Genomic DNA, 24614 nt, shown 5'->3' on the forward strand with positions numbered 1-24614 from the left:
AAAGGAATCAAAGCACTAAACAAAATAAACTCCAACAGTAAAATAATGAATGGCAATAATAAAAGTATAGTACAGTGCTTAAAAAAATCACAAAGAGCTAATTAAAGAAAAATCAAATGGATTCAAGTTTTAATTTTATTGTTCCCAGTGCTGTGGGCCAGCAGTCCGTGTGAATAATTTATTTTCTCCAAACAGTGTCAAATAACATCCATTATATTGACCGTCTCTTGTGTATTTGTCCATATTGCTTATTTTTGCAATTTAACCATCCTTAGTTACACACCACAAGGTGAGGCATATATTCCTGCATAAATCCACTGTTCACTTTTACATGTTGCTGTGGGCCAGCAATCTGTGTTTTGTCCAAGATGCGTCAGATAACATTCAGTTTGTTGCCCAGTGTCTATTTATTTGTCCATCTTTCTTATTTTTGGAGTTTAAAAGTCCTTATGTTAAGTAACAGCACAAGCTCTGGTGTGCACAGGTGCTACACTAAGTTCCTAACTATTAAACTCGCTCTCAGGGAAATGTGTTAAAAAGTGAGTTCCACAAACAAACAAACAAACAAAAAAATTTAAATATGCTGCATATACTTTGGTTCAACGTATCCTTTGGTAAATAAAGTAGACATGATTTAATGTTGATGTTCCTGGTGGACTCTCCAGGAGGTGGAAAACAGAACAAAAGACCTCCAGGAGATTTATGAGGAGTTGAAGAAGGAGGTGGCCCAAAGACAACTGGAAATGAGGTATTTCTATCTTCATAATCATATTTATTATTTTTGTTGCGTTTGTCCTTCAGATTCATCTACGTGTGTACACACGCCCGCTCTGCAGCACTGTTTACAACAGTGTTAGTGTTCCACTAAACAGATCCACCAGAGCTTTTCGGATTAAGTGCTTCGGGTCAACAGAAGCTGAGAAAACTGATATTTCTCTGCAGTCTTTGTAGGAAATTCCCAGACTGCACAGATATATTAACAAGTGATGTGACAATGCCCTCATGAGTAACCAGCCATGACAACATGTCCCTTTCATACCTTTAAGAACCATAAAATGCACAATTTCGTGCAGCAGATCGTTTTAATTCTTAATGGCACAGTTTAAATAATGTATCAGTGTGTGTTATAAGAATTGCTCAACTCTGTGTTTCCATTTTTCACTCACACATGCTTTTTTTATTTTGATGGCTTGAAGTGCTTTTTTTTTAACCGCTCAGTTTTATTCAGTTTTGTTTTTTTTTGTGAGCATTTAATAAGAAGAACTGCAGCCAATTCTTCTGCCATTAATCACTTTTTTCTTTTGCATAAATGATTTGCACGTCTCCGCTGGATGAATGTTTATTTGTATGCGTATTGCGCTCCCCTTCTCCTTCTGTTTCCTGTGCAGAGGTCTGATAGAAGATTTGGAAGCCCATGATGTGCAGATATTGACAGAACAGAAAGATCTGGAAGACAAGAAGGAGATCATACAGTTCAAACTGGTCCGAGTGGGAATCATGAAGAGAAAGCAGTCGATAAAAATAACAAATCACCTGATTTCTTACATTTTCTGTTCTGTTGTGTGTGCGTGTGTGTGGGTACGTGCACATGTTAAGGCTGAGAAGGCCCGGCTCATCGCTATACCTGCTCAGATTTCAAATGGGATTCAAAGACTCCGCTCTAAGATCGAGTAAGTACATTTAACTCTCCACTAGCTTTGTTAAGGAGCAATATGGGAGTCAGCCGTGTTGGAAAACTGTGAACTCTACAGCTAAGACACTTGGGTCCGGTGCTGCATTTCATTGGAGCTTTGTGCGCCTTAACCTGCGTACAGTTCTTGTTTCTCTGAGCCGCACACAGCTGCGTCACATTCTCAGAGCAGTAGGGATGTCCCAATCCAACAACAGCGATCAGAATCAGGCCTGGCCAGAGCATTTTTATTTATTTTTTTTTTTTTAATTGATAGCATCAGTTGAACTTAACATGAGTCTCATATCAGTTTGCATTACATCTCAGCCTGCTTCATAAGCTCTGTGCTGATAGAACTGGAACCACGCTTTCTGCTTGCAGCACCATGATGCACATTTTAAAAAGTCTTTTTTTGAACAAATGCCCATCGTGATGGGCTTCTCTCCAGCCAGTCAGGTGAGTTCATTCTCAGTGTCATTGTCATGTTTGTCTGTGGGGAGGTGATGGTCTAGTTTAGGGGAGGTGATGGTCTAGTTTAGGGGACGAGATGGTCTAGTTTAGGGGAGGTGATGGTCTAGTGCATAGGTGTCAAACTGATTCCAGAAAGGGCCAAGAGGGTGCGGATTTTCTTTGCAGCCACTGACTCCACCAGGTGATTTCACTGATTAACATCACTTTGAGCAGATGGGATGAGTTCATCAATGAAATCACCTGGTGGAGTTGGTGGATACAAAGAAATCCTGCCTGACTGGAAATCCTTGCCCAAGGGCTCTTGGGCAAGGATTTCCTTAATCCCCTAGTTGCTCCCAGTGTGTAGTGAGCGCCTTGTATGGTAGCACCCTGACAAGGCATTATTGGAAATCCCTTTGAGCGTCTGATGCAGATGGAAAAGCACTATATAAATTCAATTCATTTATTTACCATTCTTCCCGCTAAGAGTAGTATTTCACTGGGCTGCAACTGTGGGAGAGTAGCTGGAAACACAAATTTACCACAAAACACGTGAATTAACGACAGTTTTACAGTTGGAATCTTCCTGAATTAATACTCAAGACACGTTAGCACAGATTGTGGTCCGAATGTCGCATGAAGTGGTGGCAAAAATAGGGCCAAAAATTGCGAGTAGTCCGCGCACATAGCCGATGTGCTACTCGAATGCCGCACAGCACTCTCACGAATGTCGCGCGGCACTCGCGCGGCTGACACGATGACACATTTACCAACAAATTTAACAAATTCTCCCATGAATCCTGTTCATACTCTTTCCCAGCCCATTGAGATACTATCGTAATAACACATTGTACAAGCCCGTAGCCACAGGGGCAAGTGATCAGAAGCCTACAAAACACACACACATCCTACATTCTTTGAGTACAAATCCACCTTTGCAGATATATTTTATTATATTTTTGCGTATCATAATGATATAAACACAATATAATTATGACAATGAATATATTCGTAACAACTAAAACAGCCACCGGGCTATAATCACTGTCAGTAAATCAGTATTACTGTGAGTGTCCCAATTGTCATACATCAGTGGTCTACTAACTGAAATTGATGTGATCCATTTAAAAAAACTGTTTAAAACCATTAAAGACCAGCTTTTCTTCAGGCATTGTAGAGCAGTTTAATTGTCAAGCATATACACTGGAATGAACATAATGTGCTGTGCAAGTGTAATATCGAGGACAACAGAAGTATGAGCAGATACTCAATTTCAAATGACTGGCATTGAGATCGGGGCAAAAAATAATTAACATCCAAACATAAGAGAATCACATAGCCTATATTTTTCTTTGTTTTGGTTTCTCTGCATCTCTGCGGTGTTGGTATAGCGTAAAGTTCAGTCTGAACATCAGCGTTTTCTTTAGTGTTGAGTAGAGGTGCTTAAATCACGACAGTAAAGAGGGCTGTGCGCATAGTTCGGTATCATTTCTGATTAGTTTGAACAAACATAATGATGATAGTCAGAGAGGGTTTTATATGAGCTGCAGTTTGTCTTGCAGTAAAAGGCTACAGCTCTTTAAGAACCAACAAAGTACCTGTGTTTACTCTAAGAGACAATTAAGAATGTATTTTTATGTGGCAGTAAATATATATACAGTACTCATAAGTAAAGGATTCAGATTTGATTGGAAGATGTTGCTTTTAATAATCATAATTCTCACCCCATTGTGGGTTGTTGAGGGAGTTCTCTTGTGGCAATTTGATGGCTCTTTTTGTTGTTTGGAGTTGAAGTCGGTGTCAACGAAGCAGCTCTTACACACTTTGTGAAAGTGCCACAGGGTGTTTACATTTTGCACCACCAGCCGAGGGCATTTTAAAATGTGGTAGATGAAACAAGCATCCAAACAAAATCATTGGTTTCAAGGTATCAAGGGATGCAGTGCTAGCAAACCACATGAAGTTGTGCGTGAAGGAAAATTATTCCAGTCTGACAAAATGAGCATTTTCTGCACAATTAATGCGTCATATTGACTTTGTAAGCACAGCTCCTCCCAAACTGCATTATGGATTTCTATCAATGGCAGAACACCACATGAAGATGTCCATGAAGGAAAATAATTATTTTGTTGACATCATAAAGGGGAGATAATTGGAATTTTATTGTTCTTTTAATACATTAAAATTGTCCATTACATATACAGTCAAGCGTTTCAGAAGAAAATATTTATTACTACTGATACATGCAAGCAGTTAGTATGACAGAGCAGGAGGTGTTATTTCATGATCTTGATCATGGATCTGTAGTTTTTGCTTTTCTTCCAATTTTTGTGTTTTGGATTATGTGTTTGTTAAACCAAATAACAAAAGAATTCCAAACCAATATTTCTGCATGAAGCACATATTTACAGCGGTATAAATAATCAAATGGTTGCATTGCTCCCCTGATCTCATAATGCACCATATTGCACCAGTCTGAGCCTAATTTTCAAAATTTGTCACCGATCCTGTGACGTCACCATGGTGACACTGGCATCATGCCATCTCAAGGCCCTGCTTTAAACTAGTTTCTCCTCTGAGTCTAAATATTATTGAAGGAGTTGATTTAAATGTAAATTTGATCATGTGGACTAGTTGGAGATCCTTGAGACTACCATAAGAATACAAAACAGCAGGAGGAACTTGTGAAAATAATTTACTTGTTGATTTGAAGAGTCTTGTGTCATTTGTCTGCAATCCTGCTGTAAGCTGCTTCTTATTTTGTTTAAACTTTGGTTATTGTCTTAACATCTGTGCAATTTCTTCAGGAAGAACATCGTCATTTTATGTTTTAGTCCTTTGAATGTGGGTCCACAGGACTAATGCCATCAAGATTCATATGTGGTGTGCTGTGCATGATGTGCTATCCAGTAATATTCAGATAAATTTAATTTTTCTGAAATTTGGTACAGACAGTCCTTGGGGAACTGTCTGGTCATAAGCAGGACTTTCCAGTTGACATCCTGTGGGCCATCCATGGACCCCAAGAAAAGTGTAAAATGCCATTTTTCAAACTGTTTGATTTATTGGCAAAGATCTGTTCAATAACCTTTTATTTTGTGTAGTTATTAGGGAGGCTGCCTACAGGCAAGAAAAAATATGTTTATCCTTCAGTCATTAATGGCCAACTAGACCACATTTCTCAGTTTATTGCAAAAACAACTGCTTGGTGAAGTTTTCTGTAATTCTGCATATAGATTACTTGAATGCACTGTGGGGTAGAGACTGGTGGCGTCTCCACCCAGCGTTTTAACAATGACCACTGGGATTGGCCGGGCGCAGTCTCATGCCTTTTTTTTTAACGTGATATGTCACAAAATTGTGCCACATTTCGTGATGCAGTCAAGTTTAGTTAATTATTTTTAACCCTAATCCTAACCATAACCCCCATGCACCCCCAGCATCACCCCAAATTTTGTGATGCTGTCACGAAAATGCAACACATTTTGCGATGGTTGCACAAACTAAGCATCAGGAGCACTTTTTGTGATACCATCATGAAGTAGTGTGAGATCGGGTTGGATAGGCTAAATCAGCCCTGTTACCTTTAACCAGGATAAGTCGGTATAGAATATTTATGAATTCCTTGAATCATTGTTTACCTACACAAAGATGTTCATTCACCTTGACTCATTCTAAAGGCCCAGAGGTGTAAAAAAAAAAAAATCCTATCCACTGATTTTCTCAAAAGCTATTCACATCATTTATCTGAAAGTTTCTACAGATCCTATCTGGCCATAGTAAGTTGGACTTTCCAAATGAATCCCATATTCAGTCAAAAGTACTCTGTCCAAAAGACTTTGGGTTTTTTTGTTGTCCTTGTCATATTCTGCCCTCTCCACTGCAAGAAATAAAACCCCAAAATAAAGCACTAAAAGCTGCTGTACTGCTGCCAAATGTTCCTCAAGAATAGGTCAACTTCCCCTCATTTAATAAAAATGTCGTCCATCTGTATGAGACATCATTAATTCCATATTGCAAGCATAGCTGTAGTCCAAATCTTTTTTTATCATCAAAGAATGGTCCCGCATGCAGTCCCGCTGCAGCCCCTTTTATGCTTATCTCAACTGATACTCGCAAGTGGTGCTTTGGATGTTTCTGTGGCACACGGGCTATAGTTCAATATAAAATTCACAAAGCCGAGTGTAAAAGATGGATGGGCGCGCTGTTATTTAGGAAGAGAAGCACTTCTGCAGTGCAAGTGCCGTGCAATAAACTGATCTGTTATCGGTTTGCTTGTGCTGGTTCTTTGTTTTTGTTGTGCACACGCGCATTAGAGCTACAATGAAGATGACTGAAGCACTAAATAAAGAGATTTCAGAAATGGGGCAAAGCATGAAGGAGCTGGATGAGTCAAACCAGTCCCTCAGGATGAGGAAGAAGGAGGCGATGAAGGAGTTGGAGCACCTCAAGACCCAAGCAGAGGCCAGCCAAAAGGAGTTCAGACAGCTGCTGAAACAGCGGGATGTCCACAGAGAAGAGGAGGCTGTGATCATGGGGAACAGGTACGACGTCTGACAGACTGAAGGAAGTATTTGCAAGACGTGGTTCCACAGAATAATTGTTTTAAATACAAAATTCATTCAGAGGTTTGAAGAGTTCAAAGATGGGTGTTTTCATGCATGTCATTGCTTTTTTTTTTCCCCTCCCCCTGATCCCCTCAGAGGGATCCTGGAAATGAAGCTGCAGAACATCATGTGTGAAAGAAAGCACCTGTACGAGAGCCAGTCCATGCAGCGCCGAGAGAAAAACAGGTACAGTGTGATGTGGCTGTCCAGCCTGTTGGCTTCTCTGTTTTGTGTTGGCTCGGTATTGCCACAGTGAATTTGGGATGGCAGGCAGGAGTTTTAGGCTGGATGCCCTTCCTGATGCAACGCCAGGTGTACACAGAGAATAAAGCACAGTTGGCTTTGAACTGGTGACCTTCTGTTCAGGATTCAAAGGCGGTAACTGTTTGTGCCACTGGTACAATGTCATGTTAAATACATACAATGAGCTCAAATATTCTGTTGTTTTAATCCATTCTGATCCTCAATAGCGCTGTACTACTGTTTTACCTGGAATTTAACAGAATTACTGTAATTGTGTAAGTCAGTCCCCATGTACACCTTCGTGCTGCCTTATATTTTAAAGGAAGACAGGTTGGGTAAGTCTGGGAGCTGAAATGTTACATCTAGCTGTATGCACCAAACTAAGGACCTATGGCACCTTCCTTAGCAGACAACTGATGCATCTCTACCTCTTGAAAGTAGCCATCTACTTGCCATAGCCAGGTGAAACATGGTCGCCCCCTCAGCCTTTTCCAGTTGCTGAGATTTTTAAATAGTAAAAATGGTATCAGATGCTCAAAGCGCTTTACACATCAATGACTTACATTCACCCTGATGTCAGGCTGTTGCCATGCAAGGTGCTCACTACACACCGGGAGCAACTAGGGTATTAAGGACGTTGCCCAAGGGCCCTTAGTGATTTTCTGGTCAGGCTGGGATTTGAACCAATGATCATCTGGTCTCAAGCCCAATGCTTTAACCACCATCACCTCCCCTTTTTAACACTAAGGCACCTGTGGCCAATGGGAGGAGCCAGATTCTGTGTTGTCATACTCGTGTGTGAGTGTGCTGTCAGGTCATTGGTCACATTGCAGGAGCAGGCTGGGAATAAATTTACCATAAATTTTTAAATAAAGCGCCCTGTCATTTGTTAATTCCATTGACATTTTATAGATTCTCACGGTAATACGGGACAAAATGCATCGCTTTTCAGCTCAATACAGGATGCTTACTTTTGCTTCTAAATATGGGATGATTCCGTTTTTCAAGCTAATGCTGGCTAATGCTGAAACTGCCTGGTTTCTGTGTTGTGTATCCAGGTATTTCTGGGTTGACGCATGTGCACAGCGTGCTATAACCCTGTCCACTATTAGGGCTTTTGGTCCATGAATGGTTTTCAAAGTTAGCTGAAATGCTAACATAAAAGCTAGCTTTGCTAATTAGCTATTAGCTGATTAGCTGAACTTTGCCCAACACTTCAAGAAGTCACTGAATGTCTTGGTCTGCTGCTTTTTTGAGACAATGACTTTCCTTGTGTCGGATCACCAGTTCGAAGGGTGTGGGAGGTTTTGTCACAAGGTGATAAATGTTTCAGACCTGTCCTGTGGTTTCTCCTCAGGCAGGTGCAAACACTCCAGAGGATGGAACATGCCCTGAACATGGCCTCTGAGCAGCTACAACACAAGCAGTCTATCTACAGTGTGTTACAGGCGCAGGTGAGATGCTGTTTCTTACTTTCTCTGAGAAGAAACCAGACATCTGCTCACATTATAACAAAGACGGAATATGACTTCTGCTGCAGTGTCTCGCCTCAAATTGCAATACCTGAGCCTGAAGTTTTCATAAGCGAGTCTTATTTATGTTTTTCTTCGTGTTCACGTTGGACACGGTTCGGAAAAGTTTCCAGCAGGTGTAGGAAAATTGAAGTGTCAATATCATTAACTGGCATCACATCGTGCTCAAATTTCCTGTCATTTCACTGGCGTGCGCAGTTATTGCAGAGGGGAAAGGGGGGGAAGAAGAGCAGAGGGATGGGAAACACGTCAGCACATTACATGAGCGCACAATCGGACATTCACGACACACCGAGGAATTCACATATGTACAAAATATTCTGAACAACAAAGCGCCTCAGTAATGTGACTCACTCGGTTTTACTCATCTTCCAATCGTAATGACTCTCACATGAACGATTACTCATGAATAAAGAAAACACAAAACTGTGAAGTCTGTTTACTGCAAACTGGCTTTAATAAGTCCACCACAAGAATGCATCAGTGTTGATTTCTGCTCACGGCGCTTGATGGATTTAATACAGACACATTGTTTTGTTATAAACTGGAATTTGGATTTCAGTAAGACTGTTCCTGTGTTGCCCATCACACTGAATTGGAACATTGACAGACTCTGCTGAGATGAACAATCCTCGCAGCTGCAGAAATTTATATTTCAGGAGTTTCACTGAACACTTTCTGTGTGACTAGGAATCAGATGTGCCTGTGGGAAATCTATTAATTAGTTTCCGATCAATGCTTAATGTAGAATTGAATATGCATTGAGTGAATATGATATGATCTTTCAAGATCTCTTTAGTGGATTTGTGTGTTTCTAATTTAGATCCATTGAAACAAATAAGCCTTTTGGATTTTTTTTTTTTTCAGGATATCATCATTTTGAAAAACACTTATTTGTGTGTTTGTTTGTTTGTGCATTGGCAAATTACCACCAAACTTGCTGTGTGCATGTAGGTTGACCCCAGAGTTGCCCTTTAGGGGCTTGCTTTGTCAAAGGTCAAGGCCAATGGGGCCTGAGGTCAACATTTGGATTCATGTCTGTTTGTTCCCCAACTCCTCCCAGGTCCTTTGGCCAATTTCCACCAAATTTGTATGTGGATGAGTCTACCCCAGAAAGGGATTGTTATGACAAAGGTCAAATCCATTGAGATCTTACTTTGACTTACTTTAGACTTATGGCTGCTTTGGTGGCTGTCAAACTTCTGGAATGGTCCAAGCAACAGCACAGTTGCATTCTAGGTCATTGCTGTCAAAAGTCAACATTATAATATTCACTGCAATGTCAACTAGACATACATATGTACATCCCCCAAATGAGGTCAGCTTTGCCAAGATTTGCCAACTTGGTGCCAAGTTCATGCCTGGCTGTCTTTTTGTTGGCCCACTCCTCTCAGGACCTTTTACCAAATGTTTCCAAACTTGGTACGTCATTGAAGGTTGAACCTGAAATTGACTTTAAACAATTTATTTTGGGAAAAGGAATTTCATTTCCAACCTGATTTGGATGAAATGTGACACATGCTTATGCTGATTCCAGAATTGCCCTGGCAAGGTCAGTCAGAGGTCAGTCATTTAAGTAAAGGTCAAGGTCATTGGGTTCAGATGTCAGACTGCCAGTGCCCTGACTGTCCAATGCGTTGCCGAAATTGCTATGATTTGAATTCCCAGATAGATGCTGTTCCGAAAGTGAAGGCTGGCATGCAGCGGAGGATGGAGTTGCAGGACGAGGTGGACGCCCTCAGAGTCTGCTTTGAAAAACAGGTCAGGACATGTGAGTGATGCAAACATGCTTATTAAGAACACAGTAGGCAGTATCCACAACATCATTAATGACTGTATCGTCTAATGGAATCTACTGCAGCAAACCTTAAATGAATCTATCTTCGTGCACCTTATTATTTATTTTTTTTTCTTGTGGAGACTGAGTCAGCAAGGTGTTGATTCAGCTGTATGATCATTCTTTTGAGGCTGTAATTTGCAGCTTTCCATTGTGTTGCATTTTATTGTAAGATATGTCTTATTTTCCTTCCACAGCATGTAATAGTGAAATACCACCAGGTTTCAGATGTGAGCGTAAGATGACAGAAGTTGTGCTTGAACTAAGATGTAATGAGTAAGATTCTTCTAATCAGAATGTGTTCTGGAACTGTGATGAACTGAACATCGTGTCTAATGAGGATCTGCCTAAAAAAAAAACCCTTTCCATTGTTAATGTTTTGTACACTCTGCAAAGAAATCTGCATAGCATTTCTACCTTTTTCAGTTTCCCATCAAATATAGTCTTTTTTTCTTCTTCTAAAACTTAAACCGTTCTCTCACGACATGACAGTCGTACAGAAACGTGAGTCCGATTGTAATGTGTGCCACGCAGCTGCGTTACAGGTGTACATCTTGATGAGATGAAACCACAATGCAGCATTCCGAACTAAATGTCTGTGATCCGTATATAGTGACGTATATTCCATATTAAAACATAATGTACATTGTGTGATCTTACATGGATGATGTTATAAGCAGAGAGACACATACAAGCAAATGCATTTGCACCTGTGCAAAATAATAGAAGCCAAATAGAAACAAATGAGACACTCACAGGGGCCAAAGTCTACTTTGTAATGATTTGGCACACTGCAGCGGAAGACAAGTAAAAACAGCTTTATTGTCCGCAGAAATGCACAATTACAATAGCTCACAACATGTTTGGTTGTTAACAGGTAGAGGTCAAGTACATGGGTGATCAGTCCAGCAGGTAACAGTATTTCTGTGGGAGGTAGCAGAGGGTTATGAAAAAAACAGACAGTAATAGCTCAGTGGCAAAGTTCTCATATCAAGTAATCAGCACAAATCAATCCAATCAGGAACACGGACGGCAGCAAATGTCTGTAACAGGAAGGTAGAAAAACTGGAAAAACCACTGGACTACTAACACGAGGGAGCAGAACGCACCTGTTCAATCTGGCAAGAAAAGAATGCTCTTACTGCAGTTAAAAACCCCACCAAACAATCAAATGTGGAAGTGTGGAAGCACATGAAACCAGAAGGCCAGAAACAAGAAGTCAACATACACGAAATAAGATAAACTTTACTAATGCCACAGCGGGGAAAATCACTTCTTGCAGCAGCAAGAGTCGTACGTACAGTAGTAAAGAAAAGAAAAACATTTACATTAAAAAGGTGACGAAAGTATATTTTCAATGTTTGTTGGTGGGTGCATGAATACCAGTGTGAACAGATTATATGAAATATATATGTGTGTGTGTATGTATATATATATATATATATATATATATATGTGTGTGTGTGTGTATATATATATATATATGTATGTATATATATATGCTATGATTTGCCGTAAATTTTCAAATAAATATAATAATAAATATATATATTATAAGTATGTATTGATATGGTAAAAATGATTACACGGATAAATTGCACAGTTGTGCATGTAATAAAGCACAAAAGGTGGCAAAAACGTAGTTAATAGGTCAAAATCAGCAGGTGGTTGTGGTGCTAAAAACATTTTAAGGTATTATACAGTCAGAATGCAGTCGGACTAATTGACCATCGGAGATGAAATGAACACAGAAGAAACATCAAAGCAAAAGAGAATTTATTTATCACAGCGGAAAATTAGCCAGATAACACGGAGAATAACCTGAAGACCAGAGTGTGACCTGTGACACACCAGAGTTCTGTAAAATAAAGCTGCGTTCCTTTCAAGGTGCAAACATTCTCCTTGGGAGCGGCCAGAGAATTTACAAAATAGAGAAAACAGAAGTATTGCAACAATTCCACAGTTTGATTCATTTGGGCACATAAGATAAATACTTAAGTCATTCTGGCAGTGCATGCATCTGTCATTGGAAAAGGCAAGGTGACTCACCTGTTGCACGTTTGTCTCTGAGCAAACAAATGAATTTCTGTGTTTTTTATTATCATTTTATTATCATTTTATTATTAAGACCTAATGTCTTTCGTGCAGGGTGTAATTTTCTGTTACATTGATACAGTCGTTAGTTGTGCTGATAAATCACGAGCGCATTGTATCATTGTGTGTAAAGAGCAGTCGGTTTTAGTAAAAACTTTAGGTTGTCCCAATAGTACAAGACCGAGTGAGATTTGCTCATCTGTTACACTGTCGATAACCTTTTATACGCACCAGTTTGTTTGTTTTCTAAGTCAGCTTCACTGTGTCTCCAAGCAGCAGTCATCAGCTGAGGAGAACGACCAGAAGAAGCAGCAGGATCGGACAATTCAGGAGCTGCTGAGGGAGTCAAACCACCTCAGAGAAGAACTCCACGACCTCAGATGCCTGACACAAATCAAAGTCGAGGAGCGTGGCCAGAAGCACCGTGGACGTCTCAGAGCTGAGGTGCTGCATCAGATGTGATGTCAAACTGTGACTCACAAAGCTCCAAAATAACACCAGAATAACCAAACCTGACAAATTATCAAAGTTAATTATTTTCTTTAGTGTGTGTGTGTGTGTGTGTGTGTGTGTGTGTGTGTGTGTGTGTGTGTGTGTGTGTGTGTGTGTGTGTGTGTGTGTGTGTGTGTGTGTGCTGTCATAAATCACCTCATTCATTTTGCACATGTGAATATCTCAGCACAGCATTTATGTGAAGGTCAAAGTTCAAGGTCATTGACTTATCTCGGCTAGAAGAATGATCTCAAGTGCATCTAAATCAGTCAACAGAAAATCCTCTGTTAATTTATATGTGAATCCAAACAGGCTGATGTTATTTCTAAGGTAAAGATCGTTTAAGGTCAGTGAATAGTCTGAAAATCACTTCTTTTTTTTTTTGCATCAACATCAACAAAGAGAGCTAGAAGAATTATTTTGAATGCTTATGGATCAGCAAACAGAATATGTCTGCCACTTTATATGTGGTGTCATTATGGCATTACGTGACATTAAATGATAAAAATAAATAAATAAAAATCACATTTTCTGAGAAAAAAACTTTTGCGAGAAAGATATCTATGATCTCACACTACGGCAAGCTGTTTTCTGATTTATATGCAGTTGAGATCATCCTTCAAGCTCTCTTTGTTTCAAATTTATTGTGTAAAATGTCACATGAAGTAACTTGAAGCTGTGATGCATCAATTTCCATTTGGCTTCCAGTTATTAGTGATAAAATATGTGCTGTGGAGCACATATTTTCATTTTGGGGCATTTGTTATACATTGGTGGCCAAGTGGTTTGTGCGGTAGGTTTCCAGTTCAAACCCCACCCCTGCCACATTTCTCCATGTAATGTGGAGTTGCATCAGTAAGGGCGTCTGGCGTAAAACCTGTGCCAAATCAACATGTAGATCCACTTCGGATTTGCTGTGGCGACCCCGAGTGCAAAACAAGAGAATAGCCAAAGACACTTACTATTACACATTGATTTAAAATCTATTTCATATATTACACTACCTTTGTGACCCAAAGACTTCAGTAGACCCATTTTAACATCAAAAGAGTTTGTCCGCATAAATGTTTATTTTTGGTGAAGATTTAATTAGTTTAGTTTAATTTGGTTTACTGCGCATCTGGAAAGTATTCACAGCACTTCACTATTCCCACATTTTGTTATATTACAGCCTTATTGCAAAATGGAGTAAATTCATTTTTTCCCCCTCCACATTTTACTCACAACACCCCATAATGACAACATAAAAAAGATTTTTTAAAATTTTTGCAAATTTATTAAAAATTAAAAAAAAAAAACTAAGAAATCACATGTAAATAAGTATTCACAGCCTTTGCTATGACGCTCAAAATTGAGCTTAACACTTTGGCGTGAATGCCAGGTGTCATGTTTGGAGGAAACCAGGTACCATCCTTATAGTGAAGCATGGTGGTGGCAGCATCATGCTGTGGGGATGTTTTTCAGCAGCAGGAACTGGGAGACTAGTCAGGATTGAGAGAAAGATGAAAACAGCAATGTACAGAGACATCCTGGATTAAACCTACTCCAGAGCAATCTTGACCTCAGACTGGGGCAACGGTTCATCTTTCAGCAGGATAATGACCCCGAACACACAGCCAAGATATCAAAGGATATCACCTTTCACCTACATACATAAAAGTCTGTTTATAAAGGTGCATTTTACAACTTTAATCACTTTTTTTAAACTATGATTTGTTGTCATCGGTGCAGTAATAACTTTCCGTCCCTGCTCCTGTGTGTGTAACGCATTGATGGGAAGATGGCTTGGGACCAGACTATGAATTCTCCGGATGCTTGTTTATTTCACACATCAGCAGCGCTGAATGTTGTAAAGTATGCACAGTTGTGATGATACTGCAGACTTTTTTTTTTCATTCTGTTTTCAGCAAATGCACCAACACATCCAACAGGAGCTGCGACACAAAGTCCTGATCATCACTGAGCACAAGAAGCTCAACGCCACGCTGCAGCGCAGGTGTCTCTCTTGTTTTCCTTTTTCCTTATGCCCCCAAAACCTTTCTTCCATGAAAATGTGTGCACAGTGATAAAGAGGATTTTAGCTTACAGAGAAGCTCCTAAGCTGTTAGTAGGTAGTATTAAGGAGAACATAATCATCTTATCCCCTGACATTGTTTGATGTCTCTCTGCTTTGCTCTGTCTCGCGTATTCTGGCAGGTAAATTAATTGTACATTCCATTGTGTCTCCGTATCCATCATTCCAAATTCTCTGTTTTGTCAGAGTATACAAGTTGATTTTGTGCCAGCATTATATCTCCAAGTGACAGCCAAAATCTGCTCTTGATAGGTGCCAGACTTTGTGATGAATACCAAGAATGAATGTAGTGTTGATGTTGTTCTCGCCCTCAGAATATTACAGTGTTGCAAACTGTGTGACATGATAATGGAAGAGAGGAACAAGTATGTCAAGCTGAAGCAGATTGCCTTGCAGACAATTACCGAGTTGACAGAGCAGGTTAAGGTCCTGGAAAATGAGACAGAGATCCAACACAATGTTGTCTTCGACAAGGACAGGTGTGTATATGGGCGGGCTCCGGGGCAGGAGGGTCAACAAATTAACATACTGATGCCCTTCCCAAATCTGGGGTTGGCGGATTTTTAATATCCAATCACAAAGTAGATTGTAAAGATCTTGTGAAGATAATAGACTCTTGATGCTTACAGCAGGAGTAACCACTGGTAAGTGATTACACTTTCAGAAAAAATCTTTATTGTCATTGTAACAATGTGGCATTGTACAACGAAATTAGGGTAACGTCTCTACAGTGTAATTATGTAAAAATATAAATAGGTAGATAGATGAAGAGTCTATAAAAAACGGGAATGAAAACTGAGATTATCATCTATCATACAGTCATATAATCATCCAGTCAAACAGTTGCCAGAAAAATATTGCAAATTTTGAAAATATATTTTGAAAAAAAAAAGATCATCAACATCAGATTTGAAATTGGGGTCAAATTTTTGAACGGTTCAAAAATTTCAGCCCGATTCGCAAAATTGTCGCTAGTGAATAGTAGCTTCCGGGTGTTTGTAGTCTTAACGGTTTCAATCATGTTCAAACATCTTTAAACGGGGTATTCCTTGTGAATACGGCTTTATGGTTTGGTGCAGTGAACAACTTGATGAAGATGAAGCACGTTTTCAAGCATCACAATAACTTTGTGATCCATCTTTGTCAGTCTTGAACGAACTTGTAGTTACGACCATCACTGGGATCAGATTCAAAGTGGGGGGCACAGTTTCGAACTATTCAAAAATATCAGCCCGATTTGCAAAATTGTCGCTCGTGAGTAGTAACTTCCGGGTGTTTGTAGTCTTAACGGTTGCAGTCATGTTTGAACATCTGTAAACGAGGTATTCCTTGTGAGTACGGCTTGAAACTTGTTTGATCGTGCTCCATTGGGGTACAAATTTAAAGCCGAAGCAGTGTTTGTTGCGGTTGTGGCCAAGGGCATAGTTCCTTACTTTAGTTTTCGGGAGGGTTGCAAGGTCTGCACTTTATAAGCCAACCTGCTAGGAGGCAAAGCGGATTAGGCTGTTTCATCCCATTCTTGCACTTCTTTGGATCGCAGGTGATCGGAGTAGAACAACGCTCTGTGGGGTATTTGGGTTGTTGGATGTATGCATTTACATATTAAAGAGGATGAACTGACCAACCACCCGGCTCACCCCCAGTGCTTATTCCTGACAAGGGTCAGGGGGAGTGGGGGAACTGTGGTGCTAGAGTTTATCCCAGCAGTCATTGGGTGAGAAGCGAATTACTCCCTGCACATGCCACATCTATGGCCAATTTAGAGCCACCAATTCGCCTCACCTGGATGTCTTTGGAAGTGAGAAGAAGCTGGAGCACCTGGGGGGAGCCCACGCAAACCCAGTGAGTACATGCAAATTCCACACAGAAAAGACCCAGAAGCAAACCCTGGACATAACCACTAAGCGACCATGCTGCCCTGATCATATACATTTTATCCGAATTAAGATGTAGATTTGCAAGGAAAATTCAGAGGCGCATTCAGTGGCATTAGATTTTGTGCCGTTATATTAACTGCATTATTATCTTGTACTGTTTTGATCATTTCCCCCCTTTGTAATGTTTATGATGATGTCCTTTTTTGTTTCTGTGGATATGTCTGTGTTCTTTCCAGATCACTTACAAAGGCCCGTATGAAAATCAGCCATAGCTGCAAAAAACGTGACAGACTACACAACAACATCTCCAAGGTCCTGGCACAGACAGTACAAAAATCCTTAAGCTGGTCAAACACAGTGATGCAAACAATGCAATATGAATATGTGTTATAGTAGGATTTCAGAGAAACGCAGGCTGTATTGCAGTATGTATGAAGTAACTGTATGAGGAATTGCAGAAATTTGAGCATGTTCAAAATATCTGTGATTTGACCGGTACCATATTATCTTTCTTACATCATCACACATATTGCAAGTTATTGAACATGGAAATGTAATTACTGTTCCACAAAATACAAACAAGTGAAGTGCCAAGTAGTATGAAGGTTGCTTATCCTTATTCTAGAGTGTGATCTTTCAGTTTGAGAACATGATTTATTAATTTTTCTCCTTCTCTAACACCCAGGAGGCCCGCCTCATTCAGATCTTCTTCTTTTTCTTAACTGTTGTTACTACACTTTGTCCCCTTATTTTAATTGATAACAAAGAAAGAAAACAGTTCAAATAACAGTAACAGCAATGTCATGACAGAAACAGTTGGGAAAACATCAAACTATTTCAGTCGTTGGACATGAGTTGGAAAGTATAATGAGTAAATGTGAGTTGCATAAATGTGCATTCATGTGTGTGAGAGCTATAAATGTATTATGTGGAGAAGATGATAAATGTAATAACGTGATGAAGTGAGAGAATGTGAGGAGTTGTGACCTTTCTTAGTTGTTTTGTTATTTTCTCCTTTACGTGTTGCATATGAAAGAGCAGGTTTCAGACAGCATCTGTATTTAGATATTGCTGAAATGTTCAGTACTAAATCAAGTCACACTCCATTCTGTTCTTGTGATATCACACTTTTCTTCACTTAACATCTTTTAGGTAAGTTGGAAACACCATCAAGTCAGTGAGGAGTTTGAGGACAACAAACTGGAGTTGGAAAAACTGTCGCAAAGGATTGAACTCCAGGAGCAGACGCTGCTCGAAACAACAGAGAATCACGAAGCAGCCGCTCAGCGTCGCAGTCTTCTGTACGTTAAAAAGTTCCAACTTGTCTAATGTGACAGTTTAAAAAAAATGCATTTTCTCTAAATTCAGTTAAGAATCAAAACTAAAATGGTCAAAATACATTTATTACTGCAGTGGCGTCCAACTTCTGGAACACGAAGAGGTGTTGTGCAGCTATTACGAGAAGGTGAACCTTCAGGAGGCGGCTATTTCTAAGATCACCGCTGCGCTGGAGACACTGGAGAAGGAGATAAGAGATTTGAAGCTGAGCATTAAAGGGGAAAAAAGGCAGATAGAGCTGAAGAAGAGGGAGGTGCCGCTGAAGAAAAAGATGGAAGGAGAGATAACCACATTGCAGATAGAGGTGGGGAAATTATGCATAGACAGCAAAGCTTACTTAGATCTTGCCGAAAAACTTTCATAACACCACACATTCATCTACAAACAAACAAAAAAGTCACCTAGATTGTCTACTTTTTATCTCATAAAATGGATTTATTTCAGCTTTTTTTATTTACAACTTCAGATTTTCAGTGGGTCATAAGTTTACACACACTTTCTATTTGGTGCTGTTGTCTACCTGGGTGGTTGCCATCCGTGACTCAATGCTGATCCTTAGTGTAGTGGATCCAACAATGCACGGAACCGGTGCATTCTCACAGACCTAACCTGGTGGCATTACCTGTTATTTACTTAATATCAATCAAATATTTAGGATAGCCCACCACACGTTTCTTACAATAATTTTGCTGCAATTTTGATCAACAGAGCGAGTATAAATCCTGATGTTTGGGCCCTTTTTGGGGGGTGGGGAGCAGTTCTCTCTAGAATTGAGGTTAGGTGTTTAAATTTTGCTGGCAATTTGTGCTTAAATTATTATTATTATTTATTTATTTATTTATTTATTTTTATGGACTTTGTCCCTGACCATGGTCACCAGTGTACTTGCTCATGGGATAGGAACAGTTTCATCCATTGCTTGTGTGAGGTGCCCAAAGATGACATTTGCCGTGAATTCACACTATACATGAATGGAATTTACACCAACCTTTTGAGCAAGTAATTCAGTGGAATAAGGACTTGGGCCACCAATATGTAGAATTGGGTTTGTTGGACAAGACGCTTCATCTCCATTGTCCCAGTGCACCCAATGTAGATGGGTATTGGCCTTGGCTGGTGTAGTAACATTTGTTGGACTGGCGTCCCTTCTAGGGGGCGTCATCGACTCTCCTCCACTTCACGCCACAGAATCCAGTGCTAAGCACCAGCACCAACGAGCATCAGTGTTTGTACAGGATATATAGGATTTAGCTTAGACATTGTGCCCAAGTCTTAAACACCCGTTATCAGACTATAATTAGCAGGATGAGGTCTGTTCAGGTGTTCACTACAACACAGGCAATCTCAGTGACACTGGGGGGGTAATACCAATGGGATTTTTTTAAGTGCCTGAGTGCTGTGGCCCTGAGTCGTGTTTCAGCTGCAATATTGTATTATTGAACAGTGAGCACCACAGTGCAGAGCTGGAATTATGTCTCACTCCTCTACAGTGTCTCAAGAGTGGCTTTGCTAACAGAACCACAAGTTTATGGTTCTGCTACTGTCCACATTTCAGCACCATCCAGTCACAGCCGTGACTCTGACTGCATCGGCTTCGCTCATCACATTCCAGATTGCTTCTGGCAGCAGTTCGATGTGTCATTTAGTGGTTCGTACGATCATCTGATGATGAAATTGGCTCTGAAGATAGAAGAGCCTCCACAAGCTTTGTATATGTCCCAAATATTACACACCACTTTTCAACTTTATGTGTATCCACACTGGCGTAGGAGATGGACAGATTGTTTAAGGTTTATAATATGAACCTTTCCTCTGTTCATCACTTACAATACAGTCATGACTGTATTGTAACTGTATTTCATACACTAGGTAATAGTACCCACTGACAAGAAGATATTATAGTAACATCTATAGCAATCTGACATTTGATCCCAGTGACCTTGACCTTTACCCCAGTGTTTCATCTATAGCTGACCTTGCCTGGGCAATTCTAGATTTTCTCACATTTAGTTCAAATCTAGTTGAAAATCAAATTTCTTGATTTAAGCCAACAAGCAAACATGCATACATGACCTCTACCCCGTTGATTAACTTTTAGCAAAGTTGATCTTGATGATGAATTAAGAAAATGACCCCCATATATGTCAAGTTTGAAAACTTACATTTTTGACCTATTACCCCACTGACCTTGACCTTAGTTATTGCCCTTTGGCAAATTTGACCTTTAACAGCAATTCCACATGTGTGGCAATTTTGGTGCAGATCAGAGTGGTGAAGTTAAATTTTTGACCTTTGACTACAACGACCTTGATTTTTTTCCTTGACAGAATCCTTTTAGGGGAATTCTGGGGTTGAGTGTCATCCACATATCAAGTTTGGGGGAAATCAGCCAAAGAAACAGGGAGGATTACAGGAACAAACAGAAACATAAACCAGAATTTTGACCTTTAACCCAAATAACTGTGACCTTTGCCAAAACAAACCATTTAGTGGCAATTCTGGGCTCAACCTACATGTGCAGAGTGAATTTGTTGGAAATTGGCCCAACCACCTGGGAGGGGCAGCGCAAAGAAACAAACGACTCGCACCCGTCGCGACGATAACAGCACCTCTGACAGCCGTGAGAGCCGGATTTTACAACGTGTTTGGAAGTTTGCACGAACAGAAAAGCAGCGCTATCACCAACTAGCGGTAAACACGTCGAAGTAGAAGAAGAACAGCAACGTGAACCAAGAGGGACGAAAACAAACGGCGTGCAGAGGCTGACGCACAGAAATAAGTAAATAAATTACAAACACGTTCAAGCAGCTTTGCACTGCACAGAGACCGACAGCCAGGCACGACAACACACACAGACATTTGTTGAGTTTTCTTGCCAGTGGCTGTGTCATGGGATTGGGTGTGTTTCTGTGCTGGATCAGACTGACTGATTTCGACTTGATGCTGGACTCCATTTCTCTCATCTCATCTTGTGCTTCTTCGCTGGAACAGACTCGAGCATGTGGTTGTTTTGGAAAAACTCCCCTTTGTCTCTCCCCATTTGTTTATCTGCTGCTGTTGATCATCTTCAACAAGAGTGTGTTCTCTTCTCTCTTCTCCTCTTCTTGTTGTTTCTCACCTGTTCCTTATTTCTTTCCATTTCTCTTCTCATACCTACTGTCCAATTTCTTTTCACCCTTGAAGCTTGTTTTTCAGTTTTGATTTGGCCTCTTTTAAAAACAAGAGTATTACTCAAAAATGTAATTCCATTTTTTTTCCCTCTTCCATGTTTGAGATATTTGATCGTGTCCTTTTTTTTTTTTTTTTGCTTTTTCCTTTTCTGACAAACCTTTTATACCGAGGTGTGACAGTTAAAGCTCACACCTAATAACATTTATATTTATTAATTATCTGTTGAGTCATTTTTTTTTAAATAATTAAATGTTCAGATATTAGTGATACAAACAGAAAAATATATGCATATTTTCACAGCTGGAGTGTATATATATATATATATATATATATATATATATATATATATATATATATATATATACCATTAATTAATTACACATTTACGTTGTCAGTCATGTATATTTACAAAAAAAAAAAAATGACATCACATAAATGTTGTAAACAACACTAGAAATGGGTGATACATTTTAATTGTTAGTAAATTAATCAAAAAACCTGAAATTTATGTTTGGTTTTCAATCGTAAATTGTATTTATATTTATTTTACTGGCATGGTACTGACTGAACACAGTACTATATGTCATTCCTTCAATATTTCAGGACAAATTTAATCCATGCTGATAACAATATAAAGGCACCTTCCATTTTCATATGACAATTACAATGAAAGGTGTCAGAAGGCTGATGCATTCCCTGTACACTTTGCACACTGGGATAAAAGATTATGTTATGAATTCTGAACATTTATTTTCAACAATGCATGCAATGACCTTCAAGGGAACACACATAGTGGATTAATGTTTTTAACTACATATTTTAACTATATTACGACTTTGTGACTTCATTATGAAGTCACTTATACTAGTTTTTTTTTCAAATATTTTACAACTAATATATATTTGATCACATCTGTAGCCACAATGGGAGCAGAAGAGATGTAATATTTTGGCTTTTGACCAATCGGTTCCAAAGATTTATGATCTGGGGATGCTAATCCAAGTAATACTCCCATCATGTTGGGTAGAAATTGGTTCATACATCCTTTTTACCTCCGCCAATGAACTTGGAGGAGGTTTTCACCCCCTGTTCATATCTTGATAGGCAAGAACTGATTCAATTTTCTAGATCATAGGTCAAACGTCATAGTCAGGAGAAATCTTTAACATTGAATGAATTTTCAAAAATTCATAACTGTCAAAAAAGATCAAATTTCTTTCATAATTGAGAGTGTTATGTAGGATGGTATCCTTTATTGACTGGCAAAGTTTTGATCTGAATCTGAACCAGGTTACAGATTTTGTGGCCATTTAAATTTAACATTGAAAACCCATTTAATGTATTTTTTACATTATATTTTAATCAAACATGTCTCAATCGCTTTCATATTTGAAAGTGAGGTGCAGACTGGCACTCACTATAACCTGACAAAGTTTGATCCTGATCTGATCCGTATTGCGGAATTAGTGGATATTTGATTTTAACATTGAAAATCCTTTTGATCTATATTTTGTATTATGTTTTAGCTTGTTGTATTATGAAAAGTCACTTCTAACAGGACTTTGACATTGAATTCTTTTTTTTTTTTGTTTCAAGGTAAAAATTTGTGGAATTGGAAACTAGTGTTGGCGGAGGTTTTGTTGTGAAAGTGTCGTGACACGGACCCACAACAGGGGGCGTAAATGAACGGACAATGGATAAGCCAAAAAGTAACAATTTAATGTTGTGACTCGCACAACGACGTACAGACAATAACAATATGGTGGACTGTCAATTATACACCAGGTGACGTGTGGGCAGGCTCGACGATAGAAGACGCCTGGCGAGAGAAGAGCCGGATCCCACACAGCTTCCACTGCCAACGGAGCTGAAGAACACCGGAGCCGCCAAGCCCTGCGCCCCAGGTGGCCGCTGTCTTCAGCAGTCAGACCCGGTACTGCTGGCAGAGAACAGAGACAGTCCTGATGAGTGTGAGGTCGCACACTCAGTAATCCCACAGTCTGTATTCAGTAAGGAGGGAAAATCTCCACCTCCAATCACACACTCGTGCAGCTCCTGTTTAACCACTTATCTGGTTTGGGGTGTGAGGCAAAGCCGTCGCTGATCACACCAAACGCCAATCCCACAGACAAGGACACACCACAGGAAAATGGCTGCAAAGAAGTTCAGATTATTACTTTGTAAGTCAGCAGAGAAGTTACCTGATTGGTAGCTGATTTCTCGGCGGGGAGGTGGAGTTGCAGTCCGGCCTTTAAGGTGGTAGTGATGATGTGGATGAGTGACAGCTGATGCTGATGACGAGTAACAGCTGTCACTCCCGGTTGCTATGACACCCTCTCATGCTTGAAGCCCGCACTTCAAGCAGGGCGCCATCTGGTGGTGGTGGGCCAGCAGTACCTCCTCTTCAGCGGCCCACACAACAGGTTTGTGCTCTCCGAGCACAGTGCTCTACTTTTTTTTATTTATTTATTTATTTTTGTGTGTGTGTGTGTGATTTTGTTCCCACAGAGGACTGATTGCAATACCTTGCTCACACAGCACCTGCTTTGGTCAAAATCAGTTAAACTGGAAAAGAAATTACAAAGAAGTCATTAATATACACACAGTACGTGAATGAGAAAAATAAATATTAATTTAAACCGAAGCTGGTAAATGACAATAATTATGTAGCCTCATTGAGTTGTGTTATTGTAATTTTATTGTGATCATATCTAAAAGAAAGGTACATTTATTAATTATTTGTAGGAAATTAAAATCTTTCAAAAATTTAGCTGAAAGAATCAAAACCACAAAGGAATCATTTAATTTTTGGTTCCTGCTGTAGATCCAGGAGCTTCTGAAAACATTCTACGATCATGTCGGAGGTACACATTAATGTGCCATGGTTTTATCAAGCATCACGTGATGTTTTCAGGAAACACATCTTTAACATGAGGGCAATTTTACAGTGGTCGACTTGTTTCCACATACTGTTAGTATCTGCAGACATTATACGTGATCTGCCCTCTAGTGTTCAATGGAGAGATTGTTTTGTTTTTTGTTTTTTTTTACGGAGACCCCAGCAGCTATGAAAGGCTAAAACTCATCTTCACAATGTGTTAAAGTCGCTCATCTAATTTCTTTTTACTTGTAAAACTACACAATTTGACTGTCAACATTCAAACAACCGAATAGGAAAACATAGCTTGTTAGCCTTCTGAAACATGCTAGTTTACCAAAGCTAACTTCCT

General features: G+C 39.6%; 1 protein-coding gene across 1 annotated transcript in view; it reads left to right on the top strand.

Annotated features, from left to right (window-relative positions):
- The window catches only part of ccdc146 (coiled-coil domain containing 146), a 107989-nt gene that overhangs the window by 49298 nt on the left and 34077 nt on the right, over positions 1–24614 (top strand). Inside the window, exons 5-17 of the mRNA XM_034163966.1 lie at positions 666–748; positions 1389–1482; positions 1597–1670; positions 6436–6663; positions 6823–6912; positions 8327–8423; positions 10170–10262; positions 12709–12876; positions 14832–14920; positions 15313–15477; positions 17112–17187; positions 18028–18176; positions 18289–18517. Of these exons, the coding sequence (XP_034019857.1) occupies positions 666–748; positions 1389–1482; positions 1597–1670; positions 6436–6663; positions 6823–6912; positions 8327–8423; positions 10170–10262; positions 12709–12876; positions 14832–14920; positions 15313–15477; positions 17112–17187; positions 18028–18176; positions 18289–18517 (1635 nt within the window). The remainder of the gene's footprint in view (positions 1–665; positions 749–1388; positions 1483–1596; positions 1671–6435; positions 6664–6822; positions 6913–8326; positions 8424–10169; positions 10263–12708; positions 12877–14831; positions 14921–15312; positions 15478–17111; positions 17188–18027; positions 18177–18288; positions 18518–24614) is intronic.

Source organism: Thalassophryne amazonica, chromosome 22 (assembly GCF_902500255.1).
Source record: "Thalassophryne amazonica chromosome 22, fThaAma1.1, whole genome shotgun sequence".
Taxonomy (NCBI): Eukaryota; Metazoa; Chordata; class Actinopteri; order Batrachoidiformes; family Batrachoididae; genus Thalassophryne; species Thalassophryne amazonica.